The sequence below is a fragment of the Aquila chrysaetos genome, chromosome 24 (genome assembly GCF_900496995.4).
Source record: "Aquila chrysaetos chrysaetos chromosome 24, bAquChr1.4, whole genome shotgun sequence".
Lineage (NCBI taxonomy): Eukaryota > Metazoa > Chordata > Aves > Accipitriformes > Accipitridae > Aquila > Aquila chrysaetos.
The window spans coordinates 18,539,696-18,557,121 of NC_044027.1; the positions used below are offsets into that span (position 1 = coordinate 18,539,696).

The window sequence follows — 17,426 nt, forward strand, 5'->3', positions numbered from 1 at the left end:
AGAGACCAATTATTACTTAAAAATAAGCCAATCATCTCTCCTGCTAAAAGACGACTAGCAGCAGAAGTTAAATTATAGAGAACATCACTGCCCCCAATACATTAATTTCTGTCACTCTGTCACTGTAAAAATTTACAGCAGATATAATCTCTTTGAAGGGGGATCAAGTCATAGAAAATACAAGCCTAGTTTTAAATAGAATTTTAATTTTAATGAAAGCTTCAGGGAATGATGTTTATGCTGCTTATCTTTCATACCTGGTGATTAAGTTAATTTATACTTAATGGAAGAGGATATTTCTAATCCCCAGACAGGCTCAACATCTGTCTGTGACTATGTTTTTGGAAGCCTTAAGCTGCTTGTGATTGATGTAATAAAACCAGGATCCTGCAGAATTGACACCTGAAGGATATCTGTAAGAGGGAAAATGTTATTTTTCTGCTCAATGCCTGTGCTTAAGTCAAGCCAAAATCCCAAGCACTTAATTTTGCTGTCCCTTAAAAACCTGCTTTGCACTCCCTTGCCATTATTATGTAAGTATAAACAGAGGAATAAGAAAACAGTTCTCAGATATGGTTATGATCTAATATTCATACTCATTATGTGCAGTATCTGAGAACACGTAACTTTCTGACGGCCTGAAGCTGATGAGAATAATAAAGCTCCTGCAAAAAATCAGAGAAATAATCTTCATTTTTTCTTCACTTCTCATTCCATGTCTATTTAAGACCACATGCTAGCAAAATAAATGCTTGCATTTTACCCTACAGTTACAACAGAAAAAAAAGTCTTGAAAAGTAAATGTCTTGCCAGGAAAAGATAAAATTTTCAACTTCGTCCCAACAAATCACAGTATTCCTGCAGAAGGAAAGAAAACAAACAAACAAAAAAATTGGTATTTCCAGCTGTCATGTATATCCATGTTATTTTAAAGTAATGCTCTTCTAGAGAGGAAAGCAGCTACCAGAGATTATTATAAAGCAGTCCGCTAATACTATCACACACTGGAAAAATCTACAGAAGTTCAAAGCAACACAGAACGGAGGGAGGAAGACCTAGAAGGTGAATGGAAGTCAAATAGCAAAAGAAAAACAAAAAACCAAAACTGCAGGTTTGAGTGCTTCATCTGAAACTGCTTCTGAAAAGGGATAAGATAGTGCCCACAGTTGCCCAAGTAAGTCTGCCTGGAACAACCAGCAATTACACGTTAACCAATAACGCTGGGAACATGTTAAAGGAGTGCAGTAATATTTGAACTCCAATACTCTATCAAGTGCCTTGTAAGAATGTCTGACATGCATTGCTGTAATCTCCTCAGGCCTAAAACCCCCTTGTTATATTAAACATACCCTCAAAAATCTTATTATTTATATATCTTTATATTAAATTGTTAGCATAAATTACAGATTTTTCTCTCCAGTAAAGTAGTGGAACACTTAAAATATTAGCAGTACAAGCTGGACCCATTTCGTGGCTCTGTTCTCTGACATACTTGTTCCACAGCCATTGTCTGGGTCCATCCTGGCACAGATGACTGCCCTGACGACTGGGGAAAAGGCAGCGCAGAGGGAGTTGTTCACTTAAAGCAAGGCTCGAGATCTAGAACTGTGAACACACGTGTAACATAGCACCATACCAACTGACGTACAAAGCACGGAACAGTGAATACACTTAAACACGTCCCAAGAAAGCTTGCTTTCACAAATTAGGAACCTGCATTTAAACTCTGGCACTTTCTAGCCACTGAATTAATCTAAGGAACAATTTCCAGTTAAGTGTCCATGTGTAAAAGTCTAGTTAACAGGAAATTCTTAATATTTCCCTATTCTATCGGGTTTTATCTCAGGAAATCTCTATCTTACTCATGTCTCCCTGTCTTCTACTTCTGTGGTCCCTTAGGTTGATTTTGCTTCTCCCTCCTCCTCGTTCTCCTCTAAGGATTGTCACACAACTTATATTTTACAGGACATACTTGTTCAGAAACTACCAAGTCTCTAATCCCTCTGGTTTTGGTACTTTCTTGGGAAGGAAAAAGACCCTACATCACATTTTGACATCCCATTTCAGAGGTTATTTGGGTAAAGAAAAACCTAGTGATTCTTTATTTTATTTTAAAGGATTAAAAAGAATTAAGATCTCAGCAACTGCAGTTGAAAAAAATTAATGACTGCATGTGAAAATCAGCAACATTAAATTTGCAGTGAAAAACTGGATCCTTTCTATCTCACTCCAAGTATCTTAACAGGTTTACTCAAAACCCTTTAAAAGTAAGAGGGCTTTTTCAAAACAAAGAAACTCTTCAGACTGAAAAGAATATGATAACCTCATTCAAAAAATAGTCTCATTTTTAATATTTAGAAATATCTAAAAATCATGCAGAAAAAATTGCTTCCATTAAAATTCCAAGTAATTTTAGAATTGAGCCGACTTTTTTCAGTGCTCTCCCCAAACCATGCATCTGAGTCAGTGAAACCTGCCAGCTAAGATGCACTTTGCAGTCAATGAAAAGTACTATCAGTTACTTCAGTCCATCATAAAAAAAGAATGGAGTGTATTTTGTTCAAACTAACAGTACCAAACTTGGGCTTTTGTGTTACATTACAGTGAATTAATGGTTTGCATCACATGAAAATACATAAATGGTGTTATTTCTTACAACTGCATGGGGTAATTAGATCATTAAATCTGCTCTATAATTCACAGCTGCACTAAGATTGACAACTACTTGCTACGAGTTCTCCCATTCTTAACCCTGACATCTAAATACATTGCAAATAAATAATTCTTGGAAGGCATGTGCATGTAAGAACTTTCAACTGGTATTCAGGGATATAATTCATGCATATGCATTCATTTATTCCATTTTACTGTTACCTTAATAAAACACTGTTATGTGGCCCAGGAGCCCTATTCCAAAGAAATGATTTGCTTCTTTTATGAGTAAGGCGATGTACCTTAGTATACCCTTGGCTGATTGATTTGTTATAACATGTTCTAGGTTGCACGAATTCTTATTTTTTTTATATCAATTTGTTCGTAGGTTGTGCCATTCCTGAGAGAACATAAAGTACATACTGCAACTCAGCAATCACATGAAGAACTTAAAGGTATAACTGGAAACCAAGACAAAGTATTCAAGGCTCATCCCACAGATTTCATGCAATCAAAACTACCACCGTTGGTCATAGTTTTAGGTTCACATTACATACAGGTTGTAAAGATAGCAAGGTTGACAGGTAAGAAATAAGACATTTTTATACTATATACAAATATACACATAGGCATGCTGTATATACAGACATATATACACAAATACTCACTATATACACTACAATTTATCTTTACAGTAAATATTTGTACACTTATTTTATGAAAACTATCTGGTGGGAAGCAATTTAGCATCAGAAAGATTACAGAAAATTGGAAGTTACTGGAGTTTCCATTATAGACCAACTGGAAAAATTAATTTAAAAGCAGAGTTGCTGCTGTGCAGCACAAACATATAGTCAAGAAGGTAAAAGGGAAAAAATTTCAAATTAAATAAACATGTATCCTTAATTCTAGACAAGGCAATTAAGCTAATGTTCTGAAAATCAAATTTAATTCAAGAAGTATTTAACTGCAGGTTAATAATGGAAATTGTACCACATACAAAAGCCATGAAAAAGCTATATACTGAAGAGTGCAGCTGAATCACTAGTCCTGCAGTAAGTCAAGATACCACCCAAAAACTAGATTATGTTAGCAAGCTACAGGGTAAGTAGAGGTGACAATTATTTTGCTGATAGCAGAAACTCAGCTCAAATGATTAGCATATTGAAGTGTCAGGAAAAAAAACAATATGCACTCAAGCCTAACTACTAATCAACTTCCCTGTATGAACATGCAAATTCAGTGAACCCACTTGGACAGACAAGCCATGCAGATGCTGCCTCTGCCCCATACTTTTAAGACAGAGAGGAAAAAAAAAAAATGTTTTTAACTTCAAAACACAACAGCTTTCTTGTATTGAAAACTAAAGAGGAAATTATAGCAAATACACAGAAGATGTAGTACTATCTCTTAAAAATGTACTTTAAAAAATTAAGCAGTTTCCTTAACAAAGGAAACAACTGCTCATTTTCCTCCTCTTCTTTGCATTAGACAGGCTGTGACTAACACAGTCTAGCCGAAGAAGAGAGGAGATGGTATTTGTGGAATGTGTACAGAAGACAGAGAATAAACTTATTTTCTTTCCCTATATGAGGAACAAATTAGATTTCATTTAAATCAATTTTATAGGCAGAAAGTTACTTCCTTATGCAGAGTGTTGCTGAACAGCCTGTTTTCCGGTTAGACAGCACGCTAAGCCATGTCCTCCTCTGCCCGGGTACTCTCTTCAGTGGATTCACTAAGCACAAATACATTTGTTTAGCTGCTACTACACGACAGTTTTTCAACTTAAGAGTTAGTCCAGATTAACACACTTTGACAAAATGTATTGCACTTTCAGAGCTGGATGGGTGCCTAGACACTGAGGCAGAGAAGCCCAAACCAACCTGAGCCAAGTACTGAAAATTAGTTGGAAATTAAGCCCTTGTTGTACACAAAACCACTAACCCTTTTCAGGCTGAAGAGATGTCAGCCTTGAAGGCTACATATGAGAGGCTCTGAATGGTGGAAATAACATCTAAGAACATCAAGGACTTCTCTACCATATTATTTTTGCAAGCCAGTTTACCTCTGAGGTAAAAGGAAAAGGTGAATTGCCTTAACAACTACACTCATTCCACCCTCTCAAAGGTACAGTGAGCTAACTCCACAAAACACTTAAGTATGTGCTTAAGTACTTCATGTATAAGGTCAAAATTGCTATTTGTTTTATATCCTATCCAATGTAACCTGAGCAAATTTCTGACCATGCTTAATCTGAATTTTCACTGTTTTCAGCTGAAGCTTGCCATCAGCAATGGCTGGATACAGCAAACATCTGTACGCAACAAAGCTCCCAGGGATGCTTTGAAGTATTGCTGAGTTTATGTTTAAAAAACACCAAACCAAAACAAAACAACACAAAAGCAGCTTGCTTAGTTCGAACACAGTCAAAGCAGGAGCGCACACCAAAGGAGCTCCAACATCTATACTGTCAGTTACGGAACGAGGCTTCAACAGCCGCCAAGCGCCGCAAAGCCTGGCTATCAGGGTTTTTGGTACAGCTCGGTGAAGTCAATGGGACTCCTCCTGCCCCAGCCATTACTGCTGGTTATGAGGGATACAAAATACAGCACGCCTTAAGCCAGATTTTATTACCATTAAGACTCACTTATAATCTCTAATCAAATAACTGAATTCAAAGATGTATTTAGACCCACTGCCCCCACATTCATTTTTATGCCATTTGGAAGGAGACTATGCACCCATCCCACTTTATTCCTGACCTCCCTTCCTTTTGGGCAAAACCTGAAAATTACAGCAACTTTTGTGGCTGCACTATAAAGACTAGAGGAAAGTGACATTGTGATAAAACCTTCCTTTTCTCTGTATTTTACAAAGGTTTTCTTTCCATTTAAGAATCATCGTAAGGGGAAAAAAAAAGCAAAAAGACTTCTTAATGATCAACTTAAAAGGTAATCCTGTGTGAATATCTAAGAGATGTAATTGCTAAGGCATGTTTTGATAGATCGCAATGTTTGGAAAGTTCAGATTTGATGGAAACACTCTTGACAGGTCACACTCCTCACTTTATTTCCAATCCTTCCTCTACTGCTCACTAGAAATTTTAGAGAGCAAAAAGAAAGGAGATGTCAATAAAATTGTAATTTGATTACCTGCATCTCAAAACATTGTGATTCAAATCTAATTGGACAAACTAGTCTCCATTTGCAATTTGATAACATAAAACCAGACTTCGGTTCACACTGGAGCTAGGGGCCCTGCGGCATGCCAATTACTGCGAAAGCATACTATGGTTTCAGACCAATTAATTTCACAATGCTGAAAATGAAACCTTTCAAAATTCTGCAACCCAATATCAATTCTTGTCCATTAAGATTTTTAAATGAACTGGGCCTGTCATCAGCTTGCTTGCTTAGTACATTCTAAGCACTTCCAGCTGTCCCTCAATATGGGGTCATTTCAAGAGATTCAAAATAAGACTGAATTCACTCTTTATGTGGAAGTTAAAATACAGTCTTTACATTCAAGACGTTAGTGCTTAGAATACAATATATGAGCAAACACAGACCAACTTGCAAAACTGGACTATGAATAACAGCACTTTTTGCAGTGATGAAGGTTAAAATGGGAATAATCGTAAATTAATCTGTTGTCAAGCATGGGGTTATTTAGTGCTGTGTTTGTGTGCATTCCAATGATACTCCATAAGTTCTCCATTTTATTAGCAAAGGACTGCAAAAAATGAGAAGAAAGATGAAGATAACACCATTAAAGAATGACATTGAAAAAACCCCTTTTTAAATCCTAATATCCTGAATATTCAAATAGCACACCATCCACCAAGTTATGATATTGTATAGAAAGTGCAATGACTCTACGCACTCTGTATGAGAAAGTAAAAGATAAAGAGATCACTAATGACGATCAGGTTGGCAAAATGTGAAGAGTGTTTTGCAAACCTTAGTAACCACCAGGGATATTTACTGAAGAGTGTAGAATTGGATCTAGAGTCTTCCAGAGAAAAAAACCTGAAGCTTTTCTGTAATATTTTTATGTAACAACAATACAGAAACTGACCTCATATACTACTAAGCATAGTAACAGGCCATATCCTGAACACTATTAATTTAAAAAGACTGGCAATACATGGGAGAAGCAAGGCATCATCCTCTTTTCACAGAATGAAGATGGTAGCAGGAAGAAAATGTTTTGTTTAAAGGTCACTGAGTAAATCAGGAAAGGAAATTGCATCTTTTATGTCCTAGTCCAGAGTTATTTTCACAGAACCAACTTTTCCTGTAATGGTTTGATAGATAAAAACATTCAAGTGAATTACTGAATTCCTACTGTATCTATGCTAGCAATATGGTTTTAGCTATTTTTGAAGAAACATTATTATTGCTCATGTATTTATGCATTTTTAGTCAATTAAAACCTTTCAGATTACATGTGAAATAGAGCCACTTATAAACTAAAATATCTGACCTACTTTTTATCAGCAGATTTTCTTTTCTTTTCTTTTCTATGTTAGTACTGCTGCCACAGCACATTCTAATTATTTGACACTGTTCTGCACTCAGTATTGTATTTTCTGTTGTTGTAGTAGTAAACACTCTTGTGGTGCTTTCCTCGAAGTGGCTCTTAAAACCAATGTAGAACTATTCTGTGAGTCAAGCACTACCAGATCCTTCCCTTCCCTTTGTGGAAGGACGTCTCACATTGTAGTTCACAGAATTTCCAACAGGGCCTGTCCTAATCAATAGGAGAAAGGTTAAAAGCTCTTAAGGATGAAGCAGATAAATAATTGGAAAAGCAAGAACAGCGAGATCAAGGCACCTATAACATTTGCTTCACAAAACCAAACAGAGTAGTTGAGGCTAGGTCTTCTTGAGCAGGATGAAAAATAGCAGTAGAAATAAATACTTTCCAACTACAGAAAAACAAAGTTAATGTTTCACTAATCTGAACTGAAGTAACATTGACAAACATCGCATTTAAAAGTCTCCCTCACATGTCTAACTCATCAAAAGCTGCATGGGCTAATGTAACAGACAAGAATTGATACTGAAGTTGGCAGATTGCCTAATGAAGGAATAAACCAAAAACCCCTCTAGGAAAGAGAAAGGGTCTAATTCAATGTGCTTTCAAAGGGCTTTGGCAGAATGATCCTGAATATGAATGCTGGGTCATTTTGACTGATGGAGAAAAAAATTGTGTCAGCCTCCAAAATGAACCAGAGTAGAAAGATCAATCTCAAGAAAGCCACACACATGAGTTTATACGCTCTCGGGCAGAAATAAGGCTCAGAATGAAGAGGTGGTGCTTGAGAAGCATTTGAATAGCTGAAAACCTGACCAGACTTCCAAGTGATAGCAAAGGGATACAGGAATCAACCTAAAGCTCTAGCAATCAGCTCATAAAGTCAGTCAGCAAATGGAAGCCAAAATACTGATACTACCACAGCTAGGTTTATTACGTGCTTATTTTTATAAGCACTAAACTCACCCCATATAATGCAAAAGGCACTGACAACCCTGAGTAACGAATCCCTGTGGAACATAATACAGTTACTCACAGAAGCGGAAACTAAGATACATTGCAACAAGACTGCAGAACAGTCATTATTTTCTGATCAGCGATAGCTGCAACACCAGTATTCTCCCATTCAGTCTCTCCATATGTTTGTGCACTGAGTTTCTGACCCTCTTAAACCACCCCTGTCACACAATCATAACCTTAGAATATATATAGTTAGATAAACACAGTAATCAATGGCAAGAATGACTTTATCATCATCAAAATCTAGGATAATCATACTCTCGAGACATCTTTGCACAGTATATTTTCATATTTCCATTAAACATGACACAAACATCAGGGGAGGTTATGAAACTGAATAAAAAAATATCTGGAAAATAAATGGAATACAGCTGCACAGGTGATTTCCTGACTTTTTTTTCCCTCTTTAAGGAAGTACAAAATTGCTCCTCAATATCAAGAAATTAAGAATAGCATTAGGATTTTGAAAATGCCTTTGAAACATACAAAAGAGAAACATTACTGAAAGGCCTGTGTAAGAAAAAACCCACACTCCTCTTGCAGTTTAGTAGACAAGGTTAGACCCATCAGTCACCGGCACAGCAGGAGACATCTCCTAAAGAAGCTGCCACTTTAACGTAAGTTACATTTAAGGCAGAAATTACATAAGTAGAATGTCCAGAAATTAATTCATGTTTGCATTTAATACAGATCATATATTCTGCTAGAAACTATTAATTGTCCTATATCAGAGAAAGAAATAATTTAAAGTGAGAAAGATGCGTAATCCACACAGTAGAAAAAATGAGCCACCTCCTTTTGTGCAAGAAAAGAGTAACATCTTTTGTGTAGCAAGTTCTACAAAACGTTGACTGGAATGTCTTCCTAACTACATAACACTTAGAGATAAAAAGTCAAACTGACATACATTAATATTTACAGGGTGCTCTCTGAACAGAGTGACATTAGCCAGTGTTTGCATGCTGAACTTGCAAAAATTTGAGAGAGACCACATTGGGGTTCCTCTTGCTCAGGAAATTAGTTAATCATATTTGACATTTGCTAGAGCCACAGAATACAGAGAAGAGAATCATACCTGACATATTTTAAAAGAAGAAAAAAAATAATCAGAACATCACAAATAAATTTCAAGGCTGAATTCAAACAGAAAAACACTGAAGTGGTATATACAGAGAATAGTACTGAAGAAAAGATAAACAGGCAATGAAACAGCAATACCATAATAGGTAATAAACCAAACCCACTCATTTTTGTGGACACAATGAATTGATTGTTTTTATAACAGCCATAGATTAAATTACATTTTGTTTCCAAAGTGTTTCAATTCTTTCTTCTGTCAATGGCTATTTCAGTGCTGAATAAAAGTCATTATATTACTTAGGGGGCTGCACCTTCATCATCTCTAGCAAGTAAAAAGCAGATTTTATTCCATGAGCAACTCATATTTCTAATGACACACATCATAATACTATGCTTTCTTTGTCAAAAGAATAAAATGCTTATTTTCTGTCTGGAAATATGTAAGAAACTAGGCATGTAAATGCAAGAGATCATACTGGGACACAGAATAAACAGCAGCAACAAAAATATAAAGAAGTCTCTTATTATCTCTGGATTAATTAGCATTAATAAACTAGGGCACAAATATTTTTGACAGGACAGGAAAGCAGGTCATTAGCATTGATGAGATGATATAAATGATCTTCCGAAGACATTTAGAGCACACCAGCTCCAAATGATACTCACGGCTTGCAATTATACCACCAGTCAAATAGTTTACTTCTAACATCCACTGAAGAATATACAATATTTGCATACAAGACTGAGACTCCTTTTTGGTCCTCAAATCTAATGCAATTTTTAAAAGAATAAATATCTGACAATTAAACAAACAGTGAAACTAAAGCATTTTACTACTATAAAGATTCAAAATTAGGCACAAAAAAGTAGAAGTTTGCAAAGCCTTTTAAAATGGATTTTCTGTTGGAGTTCACAATATAAACAATGATTTGCATCAGTGATTATCTTAATTAAACTGCTGTTTACATAAGTAACGTTGATTTACTTTAAATGTTGTTCGGTGTCATTAGACCATTCATTTAACTGTGCAAATTTCCTTTAGCTGAAGTCTTCTCCCACCTTCAGTAGGCTGTGAACCGCACCTCTGCTGCAAGAAGTAAATCCAGAGCAAATTTAATACTATACAAGCTTTATACAAGTTTCTTTGTAGAAATGTTATGGAGCATAGTCGAACCCCTTACCTTACACTACTACATGACAAGGATTTCAAGTCAGGCGTAGCCAAGCTTTCTGATCATGTTGCCTATTACAGACTTGGATAAAAATGCATAGTGTGATCGCTTCCCAGTCCTACAAAGGGACATACACCACTCCTGCTCTACATGGTGCTTTGAATATGTTAAGTAAAAACCCCTACATTTCCCCATCTTTTTTTACATTACATTTCTCACTCAAGGAGGAAAGCTCCCTCCTGATGATATGATGACCAGCTGGCTAATCTAGTACTGAAGGTCTTCAGTAGATCATGAACTCAAAAGAGCTACCACTGCTGAAAAAAATGTAAGCTGGAAAACCCACCACGATGATTCTGAAATTAGCAGTGACAGATGTTCAGAACAGAAATCAAGATTACTGGCCATCACTACCCCCGAATTTACTCTGTAGTAATGCTAGAAGAAAGTAAGCTTTGTTTAATAATATTTAACAGATTTACAGAGGAGTTACAAATTCCATCTCTCCAAGAAAACAGCTCAGCCACAAATGATTGTGTTTGTTCCAGCATGTCATCAGCCTGGATGATTGCAATGATCTACTCAAGCCTTAAAATCCATGAGAACAGTACTGCCACACAAACAAAATCAGAGAGTTAGTATCTTCCATAGTATTTTATTAAATGTTTTAATTTCTTAATTATGAGTGAAACTTGAGTTCAAAAGAGGACTAGTCTAGGAACCAAAGCTAGGGCAAAAAAGGCTCTAAAATTTCATTAGGAAAAATAAAAATAATAAAAAAAAAATATCAGAAACCTTTTTATAACCACGCAGTTTTTGCTGGATTTTTCTTTTTTTAAAGAAGAGGAGCAAGGAAGAAAAACACAACATGTAGTTGATTAGCTGCCTTCTTTCATTTCAGAAAGGGCTACTCAGGCTCTGTTTGGTCAGGCAAAGCCAGACACCACTCACCCTCTGGGTTACAGAATGGCTTGAAAACAGCCTAACAAAGTAACCCGCAGAGCCGCTTTCAGATTCTCCTCTTGAGAGGCTCCGAGCCGCTGACATACATCTTCACCCTGCAGAGCAGTACGTGGCTCCAAATCTCTTTGTTAATAGTTACTTGGAAACTCCGCTGTCATCGGACTTTGACTACAACTGCGCCAACGTAGAGGATTCAGATGCAGCAAGGAAATTAAGGCAGCAAAGCAGTACATTAATCTCTATAGGGATACCTACTGCCTTCAGGATCTTGATGTGTAGAATAGGTCTTCTGTGTATGAGGTATACAGGTTTTGTCTGGTAGGGCTTGCATAACATCAGGTAAAAGCAGGTGCTGTGCAGTACCCACCCTGCTCTTCCCTCCCAAAAGCCTCACATGTGCTTGTGTCACTTTTTATTCTATTTTAATTCCTTATGTTCTTTGCATCACAGAGTAACACAAAGCCTTCCCTCAAAATGATATCTTCCACAACAGTGGTAAAAAAAAAAAAAAAAAAAAAAAAAATCTTTGCGTGCATTTAAAGTTTCTGTTTAAAACATGTTATATACACAAAATATTAAGCACATACCTCAGTACTTAAATGGCCAGGACAAATTCTTAAAATTAAGAAAAGATCAGTCATACTGTGCAACAACAGCCACTAAGTATATTTAAGTACGTTCATTTGAACTTGTATCACTGTAGATTTTCAATGACTAATTATTGCCAGTGCCAAGATAATTACTAGTGATTGGTGCATGTAAAGACTGGAATTGTGTTGGAAAAGAGACATGTATGGCAAGATAAACTGATCTTACTCAACTTAACTTTTATTTCAGTATTATAAGTCACATGAAAGGAAGGAGGAAAAAAATAATTGAAACTCCACAAAGATGAGGAAAAATTAAACTAAAAAAATTTCTGAGCTATTAATCTTTCCTGATAATGAAGTACTTCAGGATGACTTCTAAAACTCACTTTCATTTAGATGCTTCATTTATTTTAATCTGGGAGATAATTAGAGCAAAATCAAATCCATCTCCACAGCAGAATATTTACCTGAGATGCAGCTCAGCCTTCGCAGTATTTCCCCTGTGTGTTCAAACTCAGTGTTATATATATATATATCATTAAAACTTTACTTAATTAGCATGAAAACCAGAGTCTGTAACGTTTGCTGCTGGTTAGCTGTCAGAAAAGGAATTCTTTTGGATTTTTTTTTTTCTTTTAATAGGCCAAATTTTGCTTTCCCTGCTGCCACACACAATCAGACTAGCAAAACTATTACAACGGCTAGGTAAACCACTATCCAGCTTTCTATCTCCAGTCAATTATTTAGTTAATATCTTTGTCCTGCAAACAGAGGTATTTCTCTGCAGTTACTGGTAAGAGGGTTTGGAGAAGGAACGTGGGAGCACACGTCAGAACTGGTTGAGAGGCACTGAAATGAGTGAGAGGAATGACACAAAGTGAAAGCATTGCAAAACCTTTGCTAGTGAAGACAAGGCAAAAGCAACTGGTGGTCAGTTCCTCTCTCAAATGCTTTTACTTAGATGTAAATCTCCATAGGTGACTGGGGTGAGGTCCTTTACTTGACGCTTACAGTAAGATCATGTGTCTCAAGAGGTTCCACACACCATGCCCAGTTTAATAAAAAGTACTTGGAAGTAGAAGAGGTAAATCTCAGCTGAACAGGTGGACAGTTGTCACACAGGAGTTCCTGTACATCCACGCAAAAAGTTATCAGAATATTCCCTTTGCAGCAAGAAATAGGATTGACTTATGGTGAAGACATGCAAATATTCATCAACAAGATGCTCTGTTAACCAGATTATTCTGAAAAAAAGCTGCATCACTGATGAATTCTTTCTGTGAAGAGTCAATGGTTTATCTCATCACCAACTAATCCTGTTAAAAATTATTTAGTACTCAAAATGTATCAGAGAAGAATCCTCAGTTGAATGAGTTCCACACACACCAGCATTCTCCGTGAATTTATTCCTAATTATCATTTGCCTTTTTTCCATATCTAATATGTAGTTAATGAATGCCTGACATAACTTCAGTATAAAAAAAAAAAGACATGACTAGTTACATAATTACAGGTTAAAAAAAGATCTTTTTTCAGCTCCATGCACTGAAGTAGTCTTAAGGGTGAATGTTAAGTACACGCAACACACAGTACAGGTTGCTTTGCAAGACATTCTGTATACTGACCACAGCAACTTCTATGTGTGGCACTACCTCTGAAAGAATAGCTTGATCTTATAATAATATTACAATAATACAGAACTTTTAAGTATTATCAGTCACGTCTCATTTACGGGACTGTCTACAAAAGGACAGCAAATTTGCACTTGAAATCATTATAGAACATGAATAACATATTTAAGGTTGCCACTAAGTGCCAAGAGAAGAACAAAATCGATATTCTAGTATGGAGGCAGGCCTATAAGCAAGAATTCCTAGGGGGACACACAAAAAAAAATCTCCCTTTCATGCCTCCAAGGAACTGCTTAAAACAAAGTGTTTCATCAGAAAAGAAGATATTTCTCTCAGCCTGATCCCACCACAAGCATTTCTGTGCAAGCTGCTTCAGGCAGTTCCTCTCGTTTCTAGATCATAGATTTAACTATGTTTATTATCACAGATCAAGGAAGCAATTTCTAAATACAATATTCATACTTTTCAGCTCCAACGGGGCGAATCATTCAGAGTAATTTGTGACTTTCAAGCAAATTAATACACAAATTTACATCTCATGACTGCTTTCAATAAAAAAAAAAAGAGGCCTCAAGTAAAAGTACAAATAAATAAATCTGAGTTACTAAACTGTTTGCACCAGTTCTGAATCAAAGGTAAGATATTTCAGGGGAACTGATAAAGCCTGATTTACTATCAGTTTGCAGACCTTTTCAATTCCTTGAGCTAGAGCACTTGCATGGCTCCTTCCACACTTTTACCATTCCTGTAAGAAAGCAGCACATGTAGTCAGTGCTGAGCTGTGAGAATACCATTTGGTGGACTTGCTGCTACTGAACATGGAAGTATAACATTCCCCTGGCAGATCTACAAATCTGAGTACTCTTTGTACCATGCCACCAATTAATATCCTACAAGCTTTTTTGAAAGAGTTAACACTGTAGATGCAAAAGGAGTCACACAGACAGTTGGGAACTCATTGTCCTCGATAAACTAGCTATTGGGGAAAAATATTTCACTTTTATAATTATTGCAAGGCACTGATGCAAAAAACAAAGAAAGTCAACACACTTACTGGCTATCTTTTCTCTTTTTTTTCTGAGGGTCCACTAGACGAAGAGTGTCTCTGATAACAGCTACTTTCACTTCTTCATCAACAGGGCTTGGGACATTTTCAAATACTCCAGGAGAAAGCTTTAAATTACAAAGGGACACAATTATTCAGTATAGAACTAAGGATTATTTATTCCACATTTGCTCAAACTTCATGCATGTCATGTATGTTTCAAATACACAATGATAGATTACAAAATACTTCTTAAAGGATACACAAATACCTTAAATATTTTCAGTATGATATTACAACAATTTTTGGCAAGTTTCTCTAGTAAATTGAAATATTAAAAAAAGCTTGTTGCCAATGTTACCATTTATATTATGTATGCAAACATGAAAAAAATTATTAGCAATCCCCTAAACACAAGTCAGTCAACTGCAGGGGATGATGAATAAATGTATTTACGACAAAGATGATGGAGAGCTTTCACAATTCCAATAAGTCATATTTCCAGTGTATAAGATTAGCAATGATTTCAAAGAAGAAAATTACAGAGAACCTTGGAGGTTTCATATTAGCAGACAGCTTTCATCTTTCAAACAAGGAAAAAAGACCAGAAAACCAAACCTAAACAATTCTATTCCCGTATCATGATCATGTTGAGAGGTCTTACCTCTTGTTCATGTTCTATCCTCATGCTGGGGTTTGCATTTACTTCTAGTAACATGGGCTTCAAGTTTTTCATCAGGAGAATGTCAAACCCTAAAATCTGTGCATAATAAGCAATGTGTTACTTCAGTTCCACTCACAGTGTTCTTCTAGAGAATGCAATGGTCATCCATATGTCGACATTCAGGAGGAAGAAACATTTGAGGGACAAAAGAGAAATAACTGAGAAACATGCTACATTGCTGAATAATTACTGAAACCATTTGTCTTCAATACTAATGGCTACTTTCACACTACACCCATCTCTAAATGCTGCCATCTGTCAACATGGAATCTTAGCACCTATGACAAGCAGGTCTTAAAACTGTCACCATCATAGCGGCATTAGGAAGCTGCAAAGCTTCGTAGTTACAACATCTAGAAGATGGAAACTGGAGCGAATACTGCTACTAACGATTGATACCCATTGAAAATTCTCCATATATGTTTATGGCTAGTAGTGACATACACAGGTCAAGAGACTGAGATTTGTAAGGTAAAACTTGGGTGATGAGAACCCAAGCTCTGAGCTAACACAATGCTATTCAGCGTATGCACTACACCCAACCAGTGATCAGCAACATAACTAGGTAAAGCTTTTAGAAAAGGAATTAAACATCCAGAAGACGAATCCACGCATAGAAATAACTGCATTCCTAGCAGAAATTCCAACCTACCTGGAAGCAAGTTGGCCCAGGCTTTCCTACTGGTATGTCAGACTGATAGTAAACTTTCAGTTCTGGTGTCAGTGCAATAATTGTTTTAATCACCAGTGAAATTATATCTGACCACAGCTTTTTGACATCAGCTCCTCTGGAAGACAGTCTGCACAGAATGCTTGAAAAAGTCCTCTTGCTGCCAGTGTTTACATTGTCAGAATGGATGAAATTCCCACTATGGATATTTAGTGAATAGTTGGTTAAGTGCATAAAAACCTGGTGCAAATTTTTTAAAGTGGGTTCTTGATAGGGCTCTGTACAAAATCTAGAAAGTCCATCTTTGGCTATATAAATCTCTAAGGGTTCTAAAGATTTCAGTAAGACATAAAGACGAATATCAAATTTCAGTTTGTCGACAAGCAGTGGTTTGCAAATATATTCTTGGACCACAGCTGGCCGGCTCTGGATGCTTCCCGTCAGTCTGATGTCACTTGGGTCTTTAATGAGGTAGATTCCATCCCCCTGGCACCCTCCATCAGGTTTTACAATAAAAGTGGGCTTCCAGGATGGATCACTGTCTTTCATCATACGAACCTAGAAGGAAAAGAATTACACTGAAAGACACTAATTGCAGGGGGAAGAAGGGCTGATACTATGAAAGCCAACAAATTCCATTCATAAGCAAAAATAAATAAAAATAACATGATCACATCACGATAGTAGTAAACGCCATGCAAAAATGTAGAAGATAAACAGTGCTGACAAGCACAAAGACAAACAGAAAAGCATGAGTAGGGAATTACTAGTACAGATAAAAGGTCATTTTATTTAACAGGCCATTGTATAAATGATTTCAGGAACTTCTTTTTAATGTTATGTACCAATTTACAGAATGAAATGCTGTATATCTCAGGACATCCATTTTATTAGTCACTAATATATATGAAACAGCAAAGTTAAACTTGCGTGCTCCATTTTGAACAACTACTGACAAAGATAAACATTAACCTAAGGAAAGGCACCTTATTTATTGAGGTATGAATGCAGACAAACAGTATGGGAAGAAGGAAAGACAAAGTAAAAATGTGGCACTGGTAATACCTCTTCCCACCACTAAATATCCTTCACAATCAGATACCCAGTGTTAATAAAACTGGGGAATATTGAGCCATGTACAGGTATAAGCAAATACCACAAATTTACTAAACAAAGCAGAGAGTTTATGCCTTAGTTGCTAGCTACCACCATTCCCCAAAATGAAGGGTTTTCTAAATTATACCAGAATTCACCTCACTGACATGCAATTAGTATCTTTCTATCAAATGCAAGATAAAGCAAATTCTATCATGATTTCAACAACTCTTTTCAGTGTC

The 17,426-nt window shown here is 36.3% G+C and overlaps 1 protein-coding gene across 1 annotated transcript in view; it reads right to left on the minus strand.

The window, feature by feature from the left end:
- Positions 1–17,426, minus strand: part of TTLL11 (tubulin tyrosine ligase like 11) — a 52,856-nt gene that overhangs the window by 18,626 nt on the left and 16,804 nt on the right. The window contains 3 exon segments of the mRNA XM_030000493.1: positions 14,705–14,823; positions 15,360–15,455; positions 16,072–16,647. Of these exon segments, the coding sequence (XP_029856353.1) occupies positions 14,705–14,823; positions 15,360–15,455; positions 16,072–16,647 (791 nt within the window).